The sequence below is a fragment of the Salvelinus namaycush genome, chromosome 3 (assembly GCF_016432855.1).
Source record: "Salvelinus namaycush isolate Seneca chromosome 3, SaNama_1.0, whole genome shotgun sequence".
Classification (NCBI taxonomy): domain Eukaryota; kingdom Metazoa; phylum Chordata; class Actinopteri; order Salmoniformes; family Salmonidae; genus Salvelinus; species Salvelinus namaycush.
The window spans coordinates 12553828-12579176 of record NC_052309.1 but is presented as its reverse complement, the minus strand read 5'-3'; the positions used below and the strand labels follow the sequence as shown (position 1 = coordinate 12579176).

At 43.2% G+C, this 25349-nt stretch overlaps 1 protein-coding gene across 1 annotated transcript in view; it reads left to right on the top strand.

Annotated features, from left to right (window-relative positions):
* LOC120044797 (A disintegrin and metalloproteinase with thrombospondin motifs 6-like) overlaps nt 1-25349 on the top strand; it is an 89441-nt gene that overhangs the window by 16489 nt on the left and 47603 nt on the right. Inside the window, exons 4-7 of the mRNA XM_038989470.1 lie at nt 1769-1915; nt 12174-12315; nt 17794-17901; nt 21904-22049. Of these exons, the coding sequence (XP_038845398.1) occupies nt 1769-1915; nt 12174-12315; nt 17794-17901; nt 21904-22049 (543 nt within the window). The remainder of the gene's footprint in view (nt 1-1768; nt 1916-12173; nt 12316-17793; nt 17902-21903; nt 22050-25349) is intronic.

Sequence of the window (25349 nt, the reverse complement as noted above, 5' to 3'; positions counted from 1 at the left end):
TCCACAAGCGTTCTATAATTACAATATTAGTTTGTGTTTCTTACATCTGCCAACAGCTAGTTTGTATTTTCTTAGCAAGTTAAACTAAATCGTGTTAGCCACTAATGCTAATCGCTAGTTAGCTAGCTAATAAAAGTACTGAGTCAGAGCAAACGTAGCTAGCTAATACAGCCTGATACCAGTACTGGTGGAGGCCTAAATCAGCATGTTGTTTGTGCAACAGTATCTTCTAAATCAAACAGGAATAGGTGAAGCATGAATATGTTGGCTACATGAATAAAGATTTAATGTAGCCAAAGATTATTGGGTCCCCTAGGAAACACTGAACATCGTCCATGGCGTTTTCATTTGTTGTCATGTCAAACAACACTGTATTCAAAGTGCCCATTATTATTTATATGCTAACTATATAATTAGAATAAACATTCTATTACCATGATTCCAAAAGTTCACCCAAGTATTTTGCTCTAAATCGCAATTGCGACATTTGGTTAAAAATAAGGCCTACTATTTTTGCCCATATCGTGGCAGTGTGGAAATGAGCTCAAATTAGTGTAGGAAATGCAGAAATTGATGAAATGCAGGAAAGGATTTTAGGTTGAAGTTGAATTGAACAGTGTAAAACAATCAGAATGGAGAAAGACTCATTGAAATAATGTATAATATATGTGATACCACCCTAGGGTCACGCACTACTCATGAAGCAAATGTAGAACTTTTATTAATAAAAAACATAAAATACCGTCAAATACCGTCATACCATCAAAATTTTTAAAAATACCATGATATTTTTTGATACTTTGGCGATATCGCCCAACCCTAGGTTGAACCTCTTTCTTTCTTTCTTTCTTTCTTTCTTTCTTTCTTTCTTTCTTTCTTTCTTTCTTTCTTTCTTTCTTTCTTTCTTTCTTTCTTTCTTTCTTTCTTTCTTTCTCTCTCTCTTTCCCCAAGTCTCATTGAGAGCATGGAGAGTTTGGCTCTGGTCTATCCCCACCTCCCTCCTCCCTTGCCTGTAGCTGGCTGCTGTTCTGTAACTGGCCAGTCCAGACCTGTAGATGGTGATTGATTGACAGGCATGCAGCATCAGGGTGGTGATTAAAACTCTCTGCTCCCTCCAGCGCTCCAGACAAAGCCTGACCCCTGACCTCTAGTCCCCTCTACACCAGCTGTTACAGCCAGGAGCCAGGGAGCCCTTTCTAACATCTCAAACCCTCTCTACCTCTCTCTAACCCTGCCCTACATGTAGAGGATGTGCCGGGCAGAGTTATAGAAGAGGTAGAAAAGGGCTGCAGGTAGCCTAGCGGTTAAGAGCATTGGGCCAGTAACTGAAAGGTTGCTGGTTTGAATCCCCGAGCTGACTAGGTGACCAATCTGTCCATGTGCCCTTGAGCAAGGCACTTAACTCTAATCGGTCCTGTAAGTCACTCTGGATAAGAGCGTCTGTAAAATGAGGTAGAGGGAGGTAGAGATACGTTCCCAGAGGTAATTAAGCTTGAACCTATCTGACTGCTCTGTACCCATCAGCCACAGTATTAGATATCTCTCTCAGTGACACCACCCATCTCTCTATGAATGGCATTTTTGGCCAATCTGGGTAAAAGCTGTCCTCTGGCACAGATCTAAGATCATCTGATCCCCCCCAAACCATACCTTAACCTATATGGTTGGGAAAAGAAAAACTGACCTTAGATCTTTAAGTCTTGAGGCAATTCCATCTTTCTCCATGTTTGACCTGCTCTCCTCTCTGTCCTCCATTTTGCGCTTACAGTTTCGGGATGAACCATGATGGAATAGGAAACTCATGTGGGACTAAAGGCCATGAGGCAGCCAAGCTGATGGCGGCCCACATCACAGCTAACACCAACCCCTTCTCCTGGTCGGCCTGCAGTAAGAACTACATCACCAGTTTCCTCGAGTAAGTGGAAGAGGGGCATTCCTCTGTGTGTGTGTGTGTGTGTGTGTGTGTGTGTACCTGACTCTGCCTGTGTGTAGAGATCTCAGTTTATTCTCACTTAAAACCACCTATTGAAACTCTTGTACATATCCTGAACCAATCCTTAACTTCCTCAGTGTGTAAAAAGACATGAATAGCCTTCCAGCCATCCAAACATTGATCCTAGGTTTTGGGACAGAAAGCCTACACTTCTCCTCCTCAACATGTTCTTTCTCTCCGTGCCTTGTATAACAGATCCATTTGTTTTCTTGCTTCAGTGAAGAAGGATAATTCTTAGTTTATTTCAAATATTTGTCTTAATTTGATAAGTGCCCCTCAGGACTGGCTGATGGTAGCAGATAGAGTCTGGGTTTAGAAGTATGAAATAAATCTTCCAGTCAGACAGCGTCCATAGAAAACAAAGTCACTTGGCCTTGAAGGTCCTCAACTCTTAAACTCTTTGAATGGTTTTCAGTGAGCATATGTGTGTGTGTGTGTGTGTGTGTGTGTGTGTGTGTGTGTGTGTGTGTGTGTGTGTGTGTGTGTGTGTGTGTGTGTGTGTGTGTGTGTGTGTGTGTGTGTGTGTGTGTGTGTGTGTGTGTGTGTGTGTGAGAAGGGATAATGGTGGTTCTGGTTGTCAGAGTGTGTTCTCTGGTGAAAGCCTTCAGAGAGCTACTTGCAACACAAAGTAGCATTGGCACATAGACATAGGCATTACAGTACCATGTGCCAACTTCTCACAGTAACACACAGAGATGCCTCTTCACGGTATCTGGACCTTCTCACTATGGCCTTCTCTTCTCACGGTTGGATCATCTTGGAGTCTAGTACTGTTTCAGACCAAGGGCATAGAGGATTCATATTTTGTTCACATTTGTGTGACCCCTTTTTTGTGGCACTTTTTCTCCTCTGAAAGTCTGTTGTAGATGGATTGTAAGTTTTCGCAGAATTCATTTTTGTCTGTGTCTTTTCAGTTCTGCTTTTTACTTTTTGATGTCTGTCTTTCTCCTATGAAGTTTTGTCTGTAAACTAGACTTACCCTCCCAAGGGTTCTCTCCCTCCAACAGATTTTTAGATATGTCACACGTTTCTTCTTGCCAAGTAAAAAACTTTGGCTGTGGTCTTGGCCTAGATACACTGGTGCAATATGTGGCTGGTCGTTTGGGTTGTGAAGAATGGTTTATGAATGCAAACATAGTTCAGACACAGTATGTCATAAATCAATAGTTTAGTAACTTTTAGCCCAGTTACATTCACTATAGATATACGACATGGAGAACACTCCACTGACCAATCCTTTTGAGCTTTTAAATTGAACCAATATCTAGTCTTAAAGGAATATTCCACCCAAAAACTATCTTTTTGGTATTTGTGTCATTAGTCCATTGTTGACATAGTCCCAAAAATGTTTTGCTTGTCAACAATCAAGTTTTCAAGATATGTAACTTTCTTAATACAGAAATCGTCCCCGTATGATGCAAAACGCAGAATCACATAATGACAAATGTATCATACAGGGACGATTGCTGTATTTTGAAAGTTACATTACATAGAATGAAATACATTCTTATATTATTATACCTAGTAATAATTCCTAGTTAATCTAGTTAATATCTATGGGATCCCGAGTGGCGCAGCGGTCTAAGGCACTGTATCTCCAGCGCAGAGATGTCACTACAATCCCTGGTTTGAATCCAGGCTGTATCACATCTAGCCGTGATTGGGAGTCCCACAGGGCGGCGCACAATTGACCCAGTGTCGTCTGGTTTTGGCCCGGGTAGGCCGCCATTGTAAATAAGACTTTTTCTTAACTGACTTGCCTAATTAAATAAAGGTTAAATAAATAAATAATAAAATATCTAGTCTTAACATGGCTGACCAAGGTGGGAGTTGAGGGACCGGTTCTTATTAGAAGAGATGTCCTCTGTGACAGTGTAATGAACTTGGCTTATCCCAGAGGACAGGAAGCTGCTTCAACTGGCAAATAATACTTTCTATATTTAAACATCAGACTATTTGGTTTGTCCCTGAACCAATAAACAGTGGGGTCTGCCCAGCCCTTGTCTGCCGTGGTGTGGGTCAGTGTGGTGGGCTGGGGTGTGGGTCAGTGTGGTGGGCCGGGGTGTGGGTCAGTGTGGTGGGCTGGGGTGTGGGTCAGTGTGGTGGGCCGGGGTGTGGGTCAGTGTGGTGGGCCGGGGTGTGGGTCAGTGTGGTGGGCCGGGGTGTGGGTCAGTGTGATGGGCCGGGGTGTGGGTCAGTGTGGTGGGCCGGGGTGTGGGTCAGTGTGATGGGCTGGGGTGTGGGTCAGTGTGGTGGGCCGGGGTGTGGGTCAGTGTGGTGGGCTGGGGTGTGGGTCAGTGTGGTGGGCCGGGGTGTGGGTCAGTGTGGTGGGCCGGGGTGTGGGTCAGTGTGGTGGGCCGGGGTGTGGGTCAGTGTGGTGGGCCGGGGTGTGGGTCAGTGTGGTGGGCTGGGGTGTGGGTCAGTTTGGTGGGCTGGGGTGTGGGTCAGTGTGGTGGGCTGGGGTGTGGGTCAGTGTGGTGGGCTGGGGTGTGGGTCAGTGTGGTGGGCTGGGGGGGCAAGCAAGGCTCTCTCTGGTGAGACGGACCTCTCCACACCAAGGAAAAATATTACTCCACCACAGATAAACAGAGAGATAGTTTCCTATTAGGTGTGCAGTCTGATAGTGTGGGTTAAATGTGCAGTCTGATAGTGTGGATTAGGTGTGCAGTCTGATAGTGTGGATTAGGTGTGCAGTCTGATAGTGTGGATTAGATGTGCAGTCTGATAGTGTGGGTTAAATGTGCAGTCTGATAGTGTGGATTAGGTGTGCAGTCTGATAGTGTGGATTAGGTGTGCAGTCTGATAGTGTGGATTAGGTGTGCAGTCTGATAGTGTGGATTAGATGTGCAGTCTGATAGTGTGGGTTAAATGTGCAGTCTGATAGTGTGGGTTAAATGTGCAGTCTGATAGTGTGGATTAGGTGTGCAGTCTGATAGTGTGGATTAGGTGTGCAGTCTGATAGTGTGGATTAGATGTGCAGTCTGATAGTGTGGGTTAAATGTGCAGTCTGATAGTGTGGATTAGATGTGCAGTCTGATAGTGTGGATTAGGTGTGCAGTCTGATAGTGTGGATTTGATGTGCAGTCTGATAGTGTGGATTAGATGTGCAGTCTGATAGTGTGGGTTAAATGTGCAGTCTGATAGTGTGGGTTAAATGTGCAGTCTGATAGTGTGGATTAGATGTGCAGTCTGATAGTGTGGGTTAAATGTGCAGTCTGATAGTGTGGGTTAAATGTGCAGTCTGATAGTGTGGATTAGATGTGCAGTCTGATAGTGTGGATTAGGTGTGCAGTCTGATAGTGTGGATTTGATGTGCAGTCTGATAGTGTGGATTAGATGTGCAGTCTGATAGTGTGGATTAGATGTGCAGTCTGATAGTGTGGATTAGATGTGCAGTCTGATAGTGTGGATTAGATGTGCAGTCTGATAGTGTGGGTTAAATGTGCAGTCTGATAGTGTGGATTAGATGTGCAGTCTGATAGTGTGGATTAGATGTGCAGTCTGATAGTGTGGATTAGGTGTGCAGTCTGATAGTGTGGTTTAAATGTGCAGTCTGATAGTGTGGGTTAAATGTGCAGTCTGATAGTGTGGATTAGGTGTGCAGTCTGATAGTGTGGGTCAAATGTGCAGTCTGATAGTGTGGGTTAAATGTGCAGTCTGATAGTGTGGGTTAAATGTGCAGTCTGATAGTGTAAATTAGGTGTGCAGTCTGATAGTGTGGATTAGATGTGCAGTCTGATAGTGTAGATTAGATGTGCAGTCTGATAGTGTGGATTAGGTGTGCAGTCTGATAGTGTGGATTAGATGTGCAGTCTGATAGTGTGGATTAGGTGTGCAGTCTGATAGTGTGGATTAGATGTGCAGTCTGATAGTGTGGATTAGATGTTCAGTCTGATAGTGTGGATTAGGTGTGCAGTCTGATAGTGTGGATTAGATGTGCAGTCTGATAGTGTGGATTAGGTGTGCAGTCTGATAGTGTGGGTCAAATGTGCAGTCTGATAGTGTGGGTTAAATGTGCAGTCTGATAGTGTGGATTAGATGTGCAGTCTGATAGTGTGGATTAGATGTGCAGTCTGATAGTGTGGGTTAAATGTGCAGCCTGATAGTGTGGATTAGATGTGCAGTCTGATAGTGTGGATTAGGTGTGCAGTCTGATAGTGTGGATTAGGTGTGCAGTCTGATAGTGTGGATTAGATGTGCAGTCTGATAGTGTGGATTAGATGTGCAGTCTGATAGTGTGGGTTAAATGTGCAGTCTGATAGTGTGGATTAGATGTGCAGTCTGATAGTGTGGATTAGATGTGCAGTCTGATAGTGTGGATTAGGTGTGCAGTCTGATAGTGTGGATTAGGTGTGCAGTCTGATAGTGTGGATTAGATGTGCAGTCTGATAGTGTGGGTTAAATGTGCAGTCTGATAGTGTGGATTAGATGTTCAGTCTGATAGTGTGGATTAGGTGTGCAGTCTGATAATGTGGATTAGATGTGCAGTCTGATAGTGTGGGGGGGACCTAGAGGCTGCTGGCTGCTCTCACACTGCCTCTGGCCAATCTGCATAGTAAAGAGAAGATGATTTTAATTTGATTGTATATTTTATCATTCGATAGCCCTTTTCGGTGTAGCTCCTACTGATGAGACAACTTGTAGTTGAAATGGTTATTCTGATCAGACAGTCCCAACCTCTGATCAAGAAGAGGGAGACTGCCATGGCACAACTCTCTAGTTCACTCTCTCTTTCCTCTCTTCTGTTTCTTTCTGTTCTCTCTGTCCTTCCTCTCTCTCCTTCCCCCTCTCTCTTTCTGGGTCTGTGAAATCATAAACTAAACGTAACTAAGCGTTTATGTTGTCAGCGAGCCATCTTATCCTTTCGAGGGATGAGAAGCATTCTGCAGCACACTGCTGCTGCTGCCATGGCTCTAATGTGTATTACAATGACTCGAATGTATATTACAATGACTCTAATGTGTATTACAATGACGCTAATGTGTATTACAATGACTCTAATGTGTATTACAATGACTCTAATGTATATTACAATGACTCTAATGTGTATTACAATGACTCGAATGTATATTACAATGACTCTAATGTGTATTACAATGACGCTAATGTGTATTACAATGACTCTAATGTGTATTACAATGACTCTAATGTATATTACAATGACTCTAATGTGTATTACAATGACTCTAATGTGTATTACAATGGCTCTAATGTATATTACAATGACTCTAATGTGTATTACAATGGCTCTAATGTATATTACAATGACTCTAATGTGTATTACAATGACGCTAATGTGTATTACAATGGCCCTAATGTCTATTACAATGACTCTAATGTGTATTACAATGAATCTAATGTGTATTACAATGACTCTAATGTATATTACAATGACTCTAATGTGTATTACAATGACTCTAATGTGTATTACAATGACTCTAATGTGTATTACACTGCCTCTAATGTGTATTACAATGACTCTAATGTGTATTACACTGCCTCTAATGTGTATTACAATGACTCAAATGTGTATTACACTGCCTCTAATGTGTATTACAATGACTCTAATGTGTATTACACTGCCTCTAATGTGTATTACAATGACTCTAATGTGTATTACAATGACTCTAATGTGTATTACAATGACTCTAATGTGTATTACAATAACTATAATGTGTATTACAATGACTCTAATGTATATTACAATGACTCTAATGTGTATTACAATGACTCTAATGTGTATTACACTGACTCTAATGTGTATTACAATGACTCTAATGTGTATTACAATGACTCTTACTAACCAGGAGTAGTAGTAGTTGTAGTAGTAATAGTACCAGTGGTAATAGTAGTAATAAAAGTTATAGCTATCGTATAATAGAGCAGAGCAGGACACAGTAACAGTCTTCGGTAAGAGCCAGTCATCTGCCCTCAGAGCGGACAGAGAGACGGGGAGAGAACAGAGAAGCATCCGTTCAGCAACACCACCATGTCTTAAACAAGCTCCACTTCCCAACCCAGAATAAACACACACAACCAGCCTAACAAAAGCTGCTCTGTCTGTCCTGACTGCTTTCCTGGCCACACTTTTAGTATTTCTGTTTTCTCGGGCAGCGTTAAAAAGTTGCTAAACCAGAATACAAAATTGCAGTCTTTCTCTGTGTGCCTTTTCAGAGTGAGTTCTCTGTACTTGGTCTTTCTGTGTGTGTGTTTTCGTGTGTGTGTTTGTGTGTAAGTGCGTGTGTGCGTGTGCTTGTTTTCAGAGTAAGTTCTTTGTGAGGCGGACATATTTCTATCTGACAAAACAGACTAAACAGAGTTCCAGCTTTGGACTGGTGACCTCAGGACTTTTCTCTCTCTTTCTCTCCTTCTGTCATTTTATTGGCTCCTCTGTGGATTCCATACGTACGGTGTCGTCACAGCGCCATATCAGCGGAGAGCAGTGAGTTTCAGACAAACAGACAGACAAACAGACACCGTTGGCTGCTCATAGTCTGGGTTTTCCTCCTCTCTTCTCCTTGTTGTGTTTTTCCTCCTCTATATGTTTTTTTCACCTCTTCTCCCCCTTCACTCTATCTATAAGGTTAGAGGCAGACTTCTCCCACTTCACTCTATCTATAAGGTTAGAGGCAGACTTCTCCCCCTTCACTCTATCTATAAGGTTAGAGGCAGACTTCTCCCCCCTCACTCTATCTATAAGGTTAGAGGCAGACTTCTCCCCCTTCACTCTATCTATAAGGTTAGAGGCAGACTTCTCCCACTTCACTCTATCTATAAGGTTAGAGGCAGACTTCTCCCCCTTCACTCTATCTATAAGGTTAGAGGCAGACTTCTCCCCCTTCACTCTATCTATAAGGTTAGAGGCAGACTTCTCCCCCTTCACTCTATCTATAAGGTTAGAGGCAGACTTCTCCCCCTTCACTCTATCTATAAGGTTAGAGGCAGACTTCTCCCCCTTCACTCTATCTATAAGGTTAGAGGCAGACTTCTCCCCCCTCACTCTATCTATAAGGTTAGAGGCAGACTTCTCCCCCTTCACTCTATCTATAAGGTTAGAGGCAGACTTCTCCCCCTTCACTCTATCTATAAGGTTAGAGGCAGACTTCTCCCCCTTCACTCTATCTATAAGGTTAGAGGCAGACTTCTCCCCCTTCACTCTATCTATAAGGTTAGAGGCAGACTTCTCCCCCTTCACTCTATCTATAAGGTTAGAGGCAGACTTCTCCCCCTTCACTCTATCTATAAGGTTAGAGGCAGACTTCTCCCCCTTCACTCTATCTATAAGGTTAGAGGCAGACTTCTCCCCCTTCACTCTATCTATAAGGTTAGAGGCAGACTTCTCCCCCTTCACTCTATCTATAAGGTTAGAGGCAGACTTCTCCCCCCTCACTCTATCTATAAGGTTAGAGGCAGACTTCTCCCCCTTCACTCTATCTATAAGGTTAGAGGCAGACTTCTCCCCCTTCACTCTATCTATAAGGTTAGAGGCAGACTTCTCCCCCTTCACTCTATCTATAAGGTTAGAGGCAGACTTCTCCCCCTTCACTCTATCTATAAGGTTAGAGGCAGACTTCTCCCCCTTCACTCTATCTATAAGGTTAGAGGCAGACTTCTCCCCCTTCACTCTATCTATAAGGTTAGAGGCAGACTTCTCCCCCTTCACTCTATCTATAAGGTTAGAGGCAGACTTCTCCCCCTTCACTCTATCTATAAGGTTAGAGGCAGACTTCTCCCCCTTCACTCTATCTATAAGGTTAGAGGCAGACTTCTCCCCCTTCACTCTATCTATAAGGTTAGAGGCAGACTTCTCCCCCTTCACTCTATCTATAAGGTTAGAGGCAGACTTCTCCCCCTTCACTCTATCTATAAGGTTAGAGGCAGACTTCTCCCCCCTCACTCTATCTATAAGGTTAGAGGCAGACTTCTCCCCCCTCACTCTATCTATAAGGTTAGAGGCAGACTTCTCCCCCTTCACTCTATCTATAATGTTAGAGGCAGACTTCTCCCCCTTCACTCTATCTATAAGGTTAGAGGCAGACTTCTCCCCCTTCACTCTATCTATAAGGTTAGAGGCAGACTTCTCCCCCTTCACTCTATCTATAAGGTTAGAGGCAGACTTCTCCCCCTTCACTCTATCTATAAGGTTAGAGGCAGACTTCTCCCACTTCACTCTATCTATAAGGTTAGAGGCAGACTTCTCCCCCTTCACTCTATCTATAAGGTTAGAGGCAGACTTCTCCCCCTTCACTCTATCTATAAGGTTAGAGGCAGACTTCTCCCCCTTCACTCTATCTATAAGGTTAGAGGCAGACTTCTCCCCCTTCACTCTATCTATAAGGTTAGAGGCAGACTTCTCCCCCTTCACTCTATCTATAAGGTTAGAGGCAGACTTCTCCCCCTTCACTCTATCTATAAGGTTAGAGGCAGACTTCTCCCCCTTCACTCTATCTATAAGGTTAGAGGCAGACTTCTCCCCCTTCACTCTATCTATAAGGTTAGAGGCAGACTTCTCCCCCTTCACTCTATCTATAAGGTTAGAGGCAGACTTCTCCCCCCTCACTCTATCTATAAGGTTAGAGGCAGACTTCTCCCCCTTCACTCTATCTATAAGGTTAGAGGCAGACTTCTCCCCCCTCACTCTATCTATAAGGTTAGAGGCAGACTTCTCCCCCCTCACTCTATCTATAAGGTTAGAGGCAGACTTCTCCCCCTTCACTCTATCTATAAGGTTAGAGGCAGACTTCTCCCCCTTCACTCTATCTATAAGGTTAGAGGCAGACTTCTCCCCCCTCACTCTATCTATAAGGTTAGAGGCAGACTTCTCCCCCTTCACTCTATCTATAAGGTTAGAGGCAGACTTCTCCCCCTTCACTCTATCTATAAGGTTAGAGGCAGACTTCTCCCCCTTCACTCTATCTATAAGGTTAGAGGCAGACTTCTCCCCCTTCACTCTATCTATAGGGTTAGAGGCAGACTTCTCCCCCTTCACTTTATCTATAAGGTTAGAGGCAGACTTCTCCCCCTTCACTCTTTCTATAAGGTTAGAGGCAGACAAGGGTTCCTCTCTGTTTTGACACATGAATGATGCACTGCCACACAATTGAAACCATACAAGACAGGTGTGACTAGGGTTGATATAAACTGTATTTTCATCATAAGTCATTTTAAGTCATTGTGGTGAAATTGTGAAAGAATGTGTGCAGTATAGGGTGAGAGGTGGCCTGTAAAGGAAAGGATTGATGTTATGTTGCTAAACCAGTGATCCTCTCTCCTGGTCATGGAGGGCTGCAGTATGTATACTAGTAGCTAGTATCTTCCGTCTATACTTAGCCCCGTGTTTCCAAAACTCTCCCTGAGCCATTCCACTTATTTGATCTTTTCCAACGCTAGCACACCTGATTCTACTAGTCAACTAATCATCAAGCCCTTGATTAGTCCAATAAGGTGTGGTAGACCTGGAACAGACCTGGAGAGCTAGCCTTGAACGTCTGGGGGATACTGGAGGAGAGCTAGCCTTGAACGGCTGGGGGGTACTGGAGGAGAGCTAGCCTTGAACGGCTGGGGGATACTGGAGGAGAGCTAGCCTTGAACGTCTGGGGGATACTGGAGGAGAGCTAGCCTTGAACGGCTGGGGGGTACTGGAGGAGAGCTAGCCTTGAACGGCTGGGGGATACTGGAGGAGAGCTAGCCTTGAACGGCTGGGGGATACTGGAGGAGAGCTAGCCTTGAACGGCTGGGGGGTACTGGAGGAGAGCTAGCCTTGAACGGCTGGGGGTACTGGAGGAGAGCTAGCCTTGAACGGCTGGGGGGTACTGGAGGAGAGCTAGCCTTGAACGGCTGGGGGGTACTGGAGGAGAGCTAGCCTTGAACGGCTGGGGGGTACTGGAGGAGAGCTAGCCTTGAACGGCTGGGGGGTACTGGAGGAGAGATAGCCTTGAACGGCTGGGGGGTACTGGAGGAGAGCTAGCCTTGAACGGCTGGGGGGTACTGGAGGAGAGCTAGCCTTGAACGGCTGGGGGGTACTGGAGGAGAGCTAGCCTTGAACGGCTGGGGGGTACTGGAGGAGAGCTAGCCTTGAACGGCTGGGGGGTACTGGAGGAAGGTTTGGGAACCCGCGCGGTAGGCTCTGTGGGTGTGGTGTGTAAGAAACAATCCTATTGTAGGTTTGTTTTTTTGACAGCTCAGGTCGGGGGACGTGTCTGGACAATGAACCTGTGATACGAGACTTCCTGTACCCAACAGTGGCCCCGGGGCAGGTGTACGACGCAGACGAGCAGTGTCGCTTCCAGTACGGAGCCTCTTCACGACAGTGCAAATATGGGGTAAGAAACCTGCGTCTTTCCGACTCTACAGTATGCATACAGTCTCTCTCCCCTACATCGGAGGACCATGCTGTTAAGGGAATAGTTGATCATAATCAGGGTTAGGGGTGTTATCATCATAATCAGGGTGTTATTATCATAATCAGGGTGTTATCATCATAATTAGGGTGTTATCGTCATAATCAGGGTATTATCATCATAATCGAGGTGTTATTATCATAATCAGGGTGTTATCATCATAATTAGGGTGTTATTATCAATCAGGGTGTTATTATCATAATCAGGGTGTTATTATCATAATCAGGGTGTTATCATCATAATTAGGGTGTTATTATCAATCAGGGTGTTATTATCATAATCAGGGTGTTATCATCATAATCAGGGCGTTATTATCATAATTAGGGTGTTATTATCATAATCAGGGTGTTATCATCATAATTAGGGTGTTATTATCATAATCAGGGTGTTATCATCATAATCAGGGTGGTATTATCATAATTAGGGTGTTATTATCATAATCAGGGTGTTATCATCATAATTAGGGTGTTATTATCAATCAGGGTGTTATTATCATAATCAGGGTGTTATCATCATAATCAGGGTGTTATCATCATAATCAGGGTGTTATCATCATAATCAGGGTGTTATTATCAATCAGGGTGTTATTATCAATCAGGGTGTTATTATCATAATCAGGGTGTTATCATCATAATCAGGGTGTTATCATCATAATCAGGGTGTTATTATCATAATCAGGGTGTTATCATCATAATCAGGGTGTTATTATCATAATTAGGGTGTTATTATCATAATCAGGGTGTTATCATCATAATCAGGGTGTTATTATCATAATCAGGGCGTTATTATCATAATTTATTATCATAATCAGGGTGTTATTATCATAATCAGGGTGTTATCATCATAATCAGGGTGTTATTATCATAATTTATTATCGTAATCAGGGTGTTATTATCATAATTTATTATCATAATCAGGGTGTTATCATCATAATCAGGGTGTTATTATCATAATTTATTATCATAATCAGGGTGTTATCATCATAATCAGGGTGTTATTATCATAATCAGGGTGTTATTATCATAATCAGGGTGTTATTATCATAATCAGGGTCAAGGGTGTTATCTTCATATCACCAGAAGGAGACATCATTGTTTTATTAGCACATGGGGTAGAGGCGTCTCATCACGGGTCTGATGAGGGAGGTTTTTACACACACACACACACACACACACACACACACACACACACACACACACACACACACACACACACACACACACACACACACACACACACACACACACACACACACACACACACCACAGTTTCATGGAATGCTAATGATTACCCCCCCCTCCCACAACCTTGTAGAATAACAACCCAAGGTAAATAAAGAGACACGAGCAGAGGGAGAACTAAACCAAGCCACAGAAACAGGAGATGTTGAATCAAAGCCACAAAGAATTAATGAACCAATAAGGACAGAAAAAGAGTCTACCATTAGCCGAGATCAAGAGAGTTTATTTTGTTTCATTGAAAGAAATATCTGACAGCAGATTACCACAGGCCCCAAATTAAACCCTGTCATTTTGTCTCTTAAGCTCTTAATTGTGGTTTTAGATCAGCATGAAAGACAGACATTTATGAAAGTAAAGCATTCCTCCAGAGCCTGGCTCAGCTGTTCTGCGCCGGGCTGCTTCCAGAATCTACTCTTTTATCTGCTAGGATTCTGGATTCTGATCTGGAATCAGATCTATTTCACTCAGTCAGCCAGATGTCTAGTAAAGAGTTGTCTTTAATTAAGAGCTCGCTGATCAAACCCATGTAACCATAGAAACAAGTAAAATATCTATGACTGGATGTGTAGTTTGCTTTCAGAGTTGATGTTACACTTTTAGAAGAAAAGGTGCTATCTAGTTCTGTCCCCATAGGGGACCCTTTGAATAACCCTTTTGGGTAGTTCTACCTGGAACCAAAAAGGATTCTACCTGGAACCAAAAAGGATTCTACCTGGAACCAAAAAGAGTTATCCTATGGGGACAGCCGAATAACCCTTTTGGAACCTTTTTTTCTAAGAGTCTAGGAAAGGTGACCTCTCTTATCTGGGAGACAGTTACTCTGTACAACACATAAAGCAGAGCAGAGCAGAGCCTGCTTTAGTGCCACTAAAGACTAAAGAGAACCACTAAAAGATATGGTGGGGGAAGAGAGGTGCAGTCACTCTTACACATAATGGTTGTGGTGCCCATTATGTTTCTGTCCTGGAAGTAGAACTCTCCATTACCAACCCAGGTTCTAATGGGGACAGAAAGCCCAGTGGATAGGTTAGACTGTTGCTCCTACTGAAAGGACCAGACAGCATAGCAGCGGTTTCAGTGTTTCAATGCTTGCTCCTGTGGAATGGTATAAAAGAAGCCGAGAAATAGTTGTTGAAACATTTTTGGACTCACAGAACTTATTTAATTGACCCTTCACTAAGCCCTGTTGCAACCTCGGACAACATTTTCTAGGGAAGCCCAATTCCCCATTCAACCACTGGCGAAATCCCCTCACAATGATCTCAAACTGTGTTTTTAATACACAATGAAATTAAACACAGACCTCCCCTTGCTAATCAGGAAACTCTTGAGTATGTTGTGACGGACTGTTATTACAATTGCTTCACGGGAACCTGGTCAAATTATATTGGTAGTGTAGCTAGCCACTGAATGGCTCTGAATTCACTTTTGGCATGCAGTCAAAGCTATAACCTCTTTTGGAGCTAACTAGTGCTCTCAAATTGTATGTATCATGATGTCGACAGCAGATGGTAGGTGTATTCATAGCATTGCTAACTTAGCTAGCTAACATACATTTTGAGAAAACAGGTTATATTAAGTGGCTAGCTAGCTAGCGTTAGCAATGTTTGGTGATCAATGAGACTGAGAGCTAGCTAACCAGCTGAGCTAGCAAACAATGTAACAAAAGTATAATTTCAGATACAAAAAAATACTCCATCAGCAGGTTTTGCATTTCAGGAATCACAGTAGCAAGTACTTCTGGTGCTTTGTTAAATTATTTAGCCATTTAAACATATATTTTTTTAAAGAACTCTGTTTTGCCATAGCCCTCAATGGCTTGTGATCGTGAGTGTGTCCAAGGTGTCGGACTCAGGGGCGGGACTTAGCGAAGGGTCAATTGAATGGTCATTTCTAACTGACACTCAGAATGTTGAAGTCACCAGGGGTTCTATCTAGGTGGAATACAGCTACGACCGGAATTAACTTTTTCATAGTAGGTCAGAAGAACTTATGCAGCAGGTTAGGCGAATGAACGTAGCAGGTAAAAAGAGAGTGAGGTTAAGGTCAGGAAAGATAGTGAAAGATAGTGTAAGATAGTGTAAAAGATAGTGTAAATCCTCCAGACCAGACCAGGGACACATGTTCATTTAGACCTGGTTTAGCTTCTGACCTTTCAGCCTCTACAGCAGCTCTGAGCGTGCTGGCAGGGGGCCAAAGAGCAGGGAGGGTGAGGGTCACTCCGTGATAAGAGTTACCGACTCAAAGCCACAAACATTGCTTGTTAGGGGGAGGTAGTTGGAATAGTGGGGGGGCTTATTGAAAGCAGAGCTGGGAGTGGCGCAATGAGACAGGGCCGACTCGGAGTGCCAGTTTACAGCTTTTTTTCATCTATAGCGTCTAGCAGCAGTAGATGAGACCTGTAGAGACCAGCAGGGCCTGGACCTTATTTACTGACCCGTGGGGTCAGAGCCTGGACTCAGGGCCGTAACTCTTCTTCATGGCACTGCTCCTCTTCTGCTCTGCCGTACGCAGTTATCCAGTAAAGCCTTTGAAGTGGAGAGGCGGAGGGGGAACCAAAGAGGTTTAATGAGAAATCTAATGCAGCGTTGTGCAGAGCTGTCCTTGTTACACACACACTCGGTTTTACGATTTAATTTACTCCAGAGTGACTCTGACTTGGATTCTCTATCTCCTCCTCTCACATCAAACTCACCAAAGTTCCAAAAGAATAAAGACATTTCAAATGTCATAGTATGTCTATATACAGTATTGTAATGATGTGCAAATATCTCTCTCTTTCTACCTCTCCTTCCACTCGTTCCCCTCTCTCTCTCTCTGTCTCTCTCTCTCTCTCTGTCTGTCTGTCTCTCCCTTTCTTTCTCTCTCTCTCTCTACCTCTCTCTCTCTCTACCTCTCTCTCTTTCTACCTCTCTTTCTACCTCTCTCTCTCTGTCTCTCTCTCTGTCTGTCTCTCCCTTTCTTTCTCTCTCTCTCTCTACCTCTCTCTCTCTCTACCTCTCTCTCTCTCTTTCTACCTCTCTCTCTCTATCTCTCTCTCTCTCTCTCTCTCTCTCTCTCTCTCTCTCTCTCTCTCTCTCTCTCTCTCTCTCTCTCTCTCTCTGTCCAGACATAAAGAGTTCTCCCTCTGTTATAAGAGATAGGAGATAAGATGGAGAAATTGTAGAAACAGAAGAAGTTGTTTGTTTTATAACTTCCTGTGGGACAAATATGTTTGTTATGTCTACAGTCTCTGTTCCCTGAGACTGTCTCCTCTCTGAGGGGCAGTTTGATATGCTCTCTGTTGTGCCAGAGTGATTTCCTATAACTGGTTAACAGTGGTTTCTGTGAACTGATGTTAGCCGGTTTCTGTTGAGGTATGGAGGTGCAAGTGTTGCTCCAGATCCCTCAACACTGAGGGACATTAGTAGAATGGGTTGACCTTTTCAACATAAACTGGACTCAATCCATCAGACCTGGGTCAAATATATAGCTACTCCATCAGACCTGGGTCAAATATATAGCTACTCCATCAAACCTGGGTCAAATATATAGCTACTCCATCAGACCTGGGTCAAATATATAGCTACTCCATCAGACCTGGGTCAAATATATAGCTACTCCATCAGACCCGGGTTAAATATATAGCTACCCCATCAGACCTGGGTCAAATATATAGCTACTCCATCAGACCTGGGTCAAATATATAGCTACTCCATCAGACCTGGGTCAAATATATAGCTACTCCATCAGACCTGGGTCAAATATATAGCTACTCCATCAGACCTGGGTCAAATATATAGCTACTCCATCAGACCTGGGTCAAATACATATGTCTACTACTTCCACATATTTCAGCTGAGCTTGAGTTAGTTTGCCTGGTGAAATGGAGCCTATGGAATAGTCCAAAGTGACTCCAAACTGTGCAACCTATAGTTGACCCAGGTTTGCCAATATGTCGGCTGCCTACAGCCAGGGATATGCTCCTCACCTTCTGTTCAGCTCTTTCACCTCAGTGCAGATGAAGGACAGGAGATGAGGAGGGGAAGTCACACTACATTTTGGAGTAGATCTCTAATTCACTTCAACAGCTCTATCTATGGCAATTGCCCTGCTTGTAATACACTCTCTGCAGTGAATTGCTTTATTCTGACCAACTTGCTTTTGCCTTCTTTCCTAGGAAGTGTGTAGAGAGCTCTGGTGCCTTAGCAAAAGCAACCGCTGTGTCACCAACAGTATCCCTGCTGCTGAGGGGACCTTGTGTCAGACGGGAAGCATCGAGAAAGGGGTAAGTCTATACTAGCAGTCTCATAGTCTACACCAGGGTTTCCTAAACTACAGGTCGCAACCCGATCTAGGGTCGCTGGATTTGAAAATAGGGTCACGAGAGAAAAGGTGCGCTTGGTTCATAGAAACGGGGTTATGTTAGTAACCTCCGGTAGCTGCTAGATGTGGTTGTAATCAACAGAGCGGTTTCGGTTTTCTTCCTACAAATGTGGCTCTATCTTTTGAATGGTTTAAGCAACATAATATTATGGCTCCATCGGGAACATGTACATACTCACTGTTTCCCTCAATTCTACACAGAAGATCATTGGGCGGCAGGTAGCCTTGTGGTTAGAGCGTTGGAAAAGTAACCGAATGGTTGCTAGATCCAGTCTCCAAGCTGACAAGGTAAAAATCTGCCATTCTGCCCCTGAACAAGGCAGTTCAGGGGCCGTCATTGAAAATAAGACTTTTTTCTTAACTGACTTGCCTAGTTAAATAAAAAATACAACATTATTGCCTGATGATCTTCTGAACCCAATATCTTTCTGATACGTTTGTCATTTCAGATTGAAATGCTGTAATATACTGTCATACACCCAATTAAAAAACGAAACATTGGTCGATTACCACACTTTTTTTTACATGGTGGGGCCGCAAACATTTTTCAATTTTAGAACTTCTGAATCATCTTGTCACAGGAGAATTTGGCCTGGTTGCTGTGGCATTCCGGTAACCACGACAGCGGATGTTGACATGTCGTTAGACCAAGTATAAACTGGCCTTCAGTCTCTGCGACTGTCGCAACATCCGTTGTTGTGGTTGCCGGACTGCCACAGCAACCAAACCAAATTCTTCTCTGACAAGAGGATGTAGGAGTTCAAAGATTCTCTGATAAAATGGCCTTCTTTTATTTTGTCACACTGTGGCAGTACGCTATTTTCTGTAAGCTCGCCACTACCTTGTAAATAATGATGTTGTTGTGGGTTTATTTTCCTGTAATAATTAATAAAAAAATAGCTTAAGTTAAGATGTTGTCAGTTATACTCCGGTCATTATTTTAAATAGCTAGCCAACTTGGTAGCTAACTAGCTAGCAACAAACAAAAACATTGTTTAGAAAATGTATTTTAGTTGCCTGGCTTGCTAGGTTGACATTTACTGAATCTATTTAAACGGATGGGTTTATTGGAGTTAAAATAGAGCACGTATGCTATTTGGAGCCCTGGGCTGCTGATGTCTTGCAAAGACTGTCCTTTAGTGTTTATACTTTCTCATAACTTGCCTAGTTAAATAAAAGTTAAATAAAATAAAATAAATAACGACAAGTTTGATGTCAGACGAAAATAGACTGTTCATGATGTCGCTACAGCAATTGTCTACAGACGATAGACGGACTGTAAACCAGCCTTTAGAGTTTAGGGTAGGGACGTCCCAAGGATTCCACATAGCACTGACCCTAGTCCCAGTGTGACTCGCCACGCCGCGGTCAGGTTAGAAGGACGACAGTGAGACAGTTTTAACACAGATTACGGCGGCCATTGTCACTGGATGGTCTGAGGTCTAAAAGGAAAGAATAGGAGGCTGTCGGGCTGTCATGTGTCATTACTGTCTGCTGACTGGAGCCTTTCAGAGCTGGGGGCCACCAACCAGGTCCTGGGCTACACAGGGGGCCCAAGTTGAGATCAGCTCAGGGGGCTTTAGGACAGGGGGCTTTGGGGGGAGGCTGATGACGTGCTCCTGTCTGGGTTGAGGGTGGGTGGTGAGGGGGATGTGGGGCGGCTTCAAAGGAACACGACTGTCAACCATTTGTCACCAGGCCTGTAATGGAGAGGCCCTGCCAACTAGAGGGAAGGGGGGGAGAGATGTTAGGAGAGGGAGGGGGAAGTGGAGGGGGACAAAGGGGAAAGCGTTGGTGGTGGTGAGAAAGGAAGAGAAGGGTAGAGAGGAAGTAGTGATGTGTGGGAGGGAAGAATGGGGTAGAGAAAGAGAAGGGGGAGAGATAAGGAGAAGAAAGGAGATAAGAGAGAGAAAATAAGTGGTTTCCCAGGAAAGACTATTATGCTACTGTCCTAGACATTGGTACAGTAGTCGTGTCACCCAAAGGTCACAGCTTTCTGTGTCACACACACACACACACACACACACAGGTACACGCACGCACGCACGCACGCACGCACGCACGCACGCACGCACGCACGCACGCACGCGCGCGCGCGCGCACGCACACACACACACACACACACACACACACACACACACACACACACACACACACACACACACACACACACACACACACACACACACACACACACACACAGGTACATACACACACACACTTGCAGGTGGTGAAAGGCTGATAGGTGTGTGGGGTGATAGATAGGTAGTGTGTGTCAGCTCCTCTCTGATAAGACATTCTCTCCCAGGCTATTTCAGTCTAACTGGAAACACAGACAAGGTCTTAAGGACTCTCTCTCTTTCTCACTCTCCGTCTTTCTTCTTCACTGCCGTCTCTCTCTCTCTCCTTCTCTGACCTCTCTCTCCCTCTCCCTGCAGTGTTAATCTTGTTTATACAGTGTGTTAGTACATTACCTTTCTCTGCTCTGAGCCAAGGACAATGAGGACAGTGCCCTGGTTCTCCCTCTCAATTCAATTCAAATCAAGGGCCTTTATTGGCATGGGAAACATATGTTAACATTGCCAAAGCAAGTGAAGTAAATAATAAACAAAAGTGAAATAAACAATAAAAATGAACAGTAAACATTACACTCACAGAAGTTCCAAAATAATAAATTATTGTATATAATGTATATATACAGTGTTGTAACGATGTGCAAATGGTCAAAGTACAAATAAATAAACATAAATATGGGTTGTATTTACAATGGTGTTTGTTCTTCACTGGTTGCCCTTTTCTTGTGACAACAGGTCACAAATCTTGCTGCGGTGATGGCACACTGTGGTATTTCACCCAGTAGATATGGGAGTTTATCAAAATTGGATTCGTTTTCAAATTCTTTGTGGTTCTGTGTAATCTGAGGGAAATATGTGTCTCTAATATGGTCATACATTTGGCAGGAGGTTAGGAAGTGCAGCTCAGTTTCCACCTCACTTTGTGGGCAGTGTGCACATAGCCTGTCTTCTCTTGAGAGCCAGGTCTGCCATCAGCTGCCTTTCTCAATAGCAAGGCTATGCTCACTGAGTCTGTACATAGTCAAAGCTTTCCTTAATTTTGGGTCAGTCACAGTGGTCAAGTATTCTGCCACTGTGTACTCTCTGTCTCTGTTCTTCTTCATTGTTCATCTCTGATGTGAATGAGGGAGGGAGGGAGACTGAGGACAGTGGCCTGTTTCCCTGGCCCAGGATCTTAATCTACTGACACAGTTACAGACCTACGACCTCTACAACCTCTACTGTCTCTAAGCCCTGAGCACCACTGAGTACGTTTAGATGCACAGTAATAATTCAATTTTAAACTGATTATGGCACCTAGGCAGATTATGCAACAGTCATGTAAACATCTTACTCTGCTTATCTTAATCGGTGTAAAGCAATCTTTCATACTATTAATGGGCGTTCCAGCGGTGTGTTTGATCTGCACATGTGCCAGCAGAGTGAGTCTCCCTCTTCACCGTGAGTGAAGTGAGTTCAGAACAACTGAATATATGTGTCTTAGAAGTAGTTTTCACATACACACTTTATATGTCCCAACTCAGAACCAGATATGTTTCCCAAAAAGAACACGGTTGCTGTGGTAGAACGTTTATTTTGATGGAGATTTTCTGCATTTATCAGAGTGCCATCAGGTAGCCTGAATTCAGATGTGTCCGTGGAAACAGGATTATTGAGGAAATCATTTTTCTTGCAAATCATGAAAAACGGTTGAATCAAACTATTATACTAATCTGATTATCCATAATAATTGCATTATTGTGTGCATGTAACCGTACTCACGGACACAGTTACAGACCTGCAACCTCTACAACCTTAACCAATTATTAATCCTCCCCCCATCCTCTCAGTGGTGCTACCAGGGGGAGTGTGTGATATTCGGGACGTGGCCCCAGAGTGTGGACGGAGGCTGGGGTCCCTGGTCATCGTGGGGGGAGTGCAGCAGGACCTGCGGAGGGGGAGTCTCATCCTCCATGAGACACTGTGACAGCCCAGCGTAAGTAGGCAAAGTAAGCCACAGCAAGCTGAACACACACATCCAGGACCTCACCTACAGGTGTGTGTGTGTGATCACTAATGTGTTGATCATATAAATATTTATTAAGTATACTGTGTAGATAACCAGTAGATACTAGGTTGAATGGCGGGAACCCGGTTACCGAGATTTTCCGGCCAAAACCACTCCCTTTTCCCAGGATAAATAACTACGAGAAACCGGTAAATTATAATAAATTATTTATATGAACAGCATGGCGTGAAATGGAACTGTTAAATAATATGCAATGTCTAAATCTGTCTTCTCTGCGGCCTCTGCATGATGAATCAACGCTCAGGGTGGGGACAGACAGTCCATCTCAGTATGGAGCGCAATTCACAATGCATGTAGACCTTTCATCTCATCATGGTAACTTTTTATCTTGTAACAGGTAGGCCTACATTTGCTGCACCATATTCTATGCTACAGTAATATAAAGACTGAATGCGCCTCTAATTTACCCAGCTCCATCTGGCTTTCAGGGGTCACCTTGTTTTTTAATTGTAAAGATACATTAAAAAAAATTGTTGTAAAAGTAAAACAGCCTATCACTTGAATATCGTTGCTTTAAATCAGTGCACCCAGTCTTTCTCTCTCTCCATTAACTCCATTCCAAAATAGATCATCCTGTTCTGATTGAAATATATCCCTATATATAGATGTCCTAGCCTACCTCTTTCAAGTTATAAATTCAATGCAGTATTAGCCTTATATTTAGCTAATTATGGGTTATGTATAATACGTTTCTAACTTATAGCCTTTCTCTCTTGCGCAATACACAAGCACCTGTGCTCCGCTGGCCTCTCCTTAAACAACGCTCCTTAGCTCTTGGAGTCCCAGGCAGGAAAAGCTAGACTAGAATAGCTTGCTGGACATAATTATTACACTTTTTTGCATTTCTTATACCAATTAACCTGTTTGGCACCGGGGTTCCCCTAGCGGAACTCCTCCCACATTCCACTGAAAAGGCAGAGCGCGAAATTCAAAAAATATTTTTGAGAAATATTTAACTTTCACACATTAACAAGTCCAATACAGCAAATGAAAGATACACATCTTGTGAATCCAGTCAACATGTCTGATTTTTTAAATGTTTTACAGCGAAAACACCACATATATTTATGTTAGCTCACCACCAAATACAAAAAAAGACAGACATTTTTCACAGCACAGGTAGCATGCACAAAGCCAACCTAACTAACCAAGAACCAACCAAACTAACCAAGAAACAACTTCATCAGATGACAGTCTTATAACATGTTATACAATAAATCTATGTTTTGTTCGAAAAATTAGCATATTTGAGGTATAAATCAGTTTTACATTGCAGCTACCATCACAGCTACCGTCAGAAATAGCACCGAAGCAGCCAGAGTAATTACAGACACCAACGTCAAATACCTAAATACTCATCAGAAAAATCGATGGTGTACAGCAAATTAAAGACAAACATCTTGTGAATCCAGCCAATATTTCCGATTTTTTAAGTGTTTTACAGCGAAAACACAATATAGCATTATATTAGCTTACTACAATAGCCTACCACACTACCGCATTCATTCATCAAGGCACGTTAGCGATAGCAATAGGCACGTTAGCGATAGCGAATAAACCAGCAAAAGATATTAATTTTCACTAACCTTCATAAACCTTCATCAGATGACAGTCCTATAACATCAGGTTATACATACACTTATGTTATGAAAATGTGCATATTTAGAGCTGAAATCAGTGGTTATACATTGTGCTAACGTAGCATCTTTTTCCCAGAATGTGCGGATATTTTTATGACACTCAACTATTCTGACCAAATAACTATTCATAAACGTTACTAGAAAATACATGTTGTATAGGAAATGATAGATACACTAGTTCTTAATGCAATCGCCGTGTTAGAATTCTAAAAAATAACTTCATTACGATATGCAGTTTACGTTATGGCGAGAGCGTGCCCAAAACCTGGCCGCAAACTACTAGTACACATGTACGACAGATATATGAAATAACATCATAAAATGGGTCCTACTTTTGATGATCTTCCATCAGAATGTTGTACAAGGGGTCCTTTGTCCAGAACAATCGTTGTTTGGTTTTAGAATGTCCTCTTCTCCAGTCAATTAGCACGGAAAGCTAGCAAAGTAGCGCGAAGCTCTCCTTCCTGAACAAAGGCACACAACGCAACACGCCTAACGTCCCGAATAAATTTCAATAATCTAATAAAACTATATTGAAAAAACATACTTTACGATGATATTGTCACATTTATCAAATAAAATCAAAGCCGGAGATATTAGTCGTCTATAACGACAGCTTTTCAGAAGGCAATACCAGGTCCCTTCTCGCGCGCTCCAGAAAACAGGAAACTGGTGACACGTCATGCCAAGAGGTTTTATTCGACCCCAGATCAAGTTATACACTCCATTTCTTCTCTCACTGCCTGTCGACATCTAGTGGAAGACGTATGAAGTGCATGTATATTAATAAATATCAAGGACATTTATAGGCAGGCCCTAGAACAGAGCATCGATTTCAGATTTTCCACTTCCTGTCAGGAAGTTTGCTGCAAAATGAGTTCTGTTTTACTCACAGATATAATTCAAACGGTTTTAGAAACTAGAGAGTGTTTTCTATCCAATAGTAATAATAATATGCATATTGTACGAGCAAGAATTGAGTACGAGGCCGTTTAAATTGGGCACGATTTTCCCCCAAAGTGAAAACAGCGCCCTCTGTCCTCAACAGGTTTTAACAAGCTCTTTTTTGCTGAATGTTAAATACAGCAGCCAATAGAACTCGCTGCAGTTTGAAAGAAGAGCAAACGCTCGATACCGGTAGGCTATAGCAGTTATTTATTCAGACCCAAATACATTCAATGTTCGTGAAGAGAAGTCAAAGCCTTCTACATCCACTTCTAGTCCTATATGATTCAAGGATGTCATTAGAATGGTTAAGATAGGCCTCCCGAGTGGTGCAGCAGTCTAAGGCATCGCAGTGCTTCAGGCATCACTTCAGACCTGGGATTGATCCCAGTCCCATTGGGCGGCGCACAATGGGATTGTCTGGGGTAGGGGAGGGTTTGGCTGGGGGGCTTGGCTCCTCACACTCTAGTGACGGTCATCAGTTGAACGGTGTTTCCGTTGACACATTGGTGCGGCTAGCTTCCGGGTTAAGTGGGCGGGTGTTAAGGAGCGAGGTTTGGAGAACACATGAATTGACCTTCGCCTCTCCTGAGACCGTTGGGGAGTTGCAGCGATGAGACAA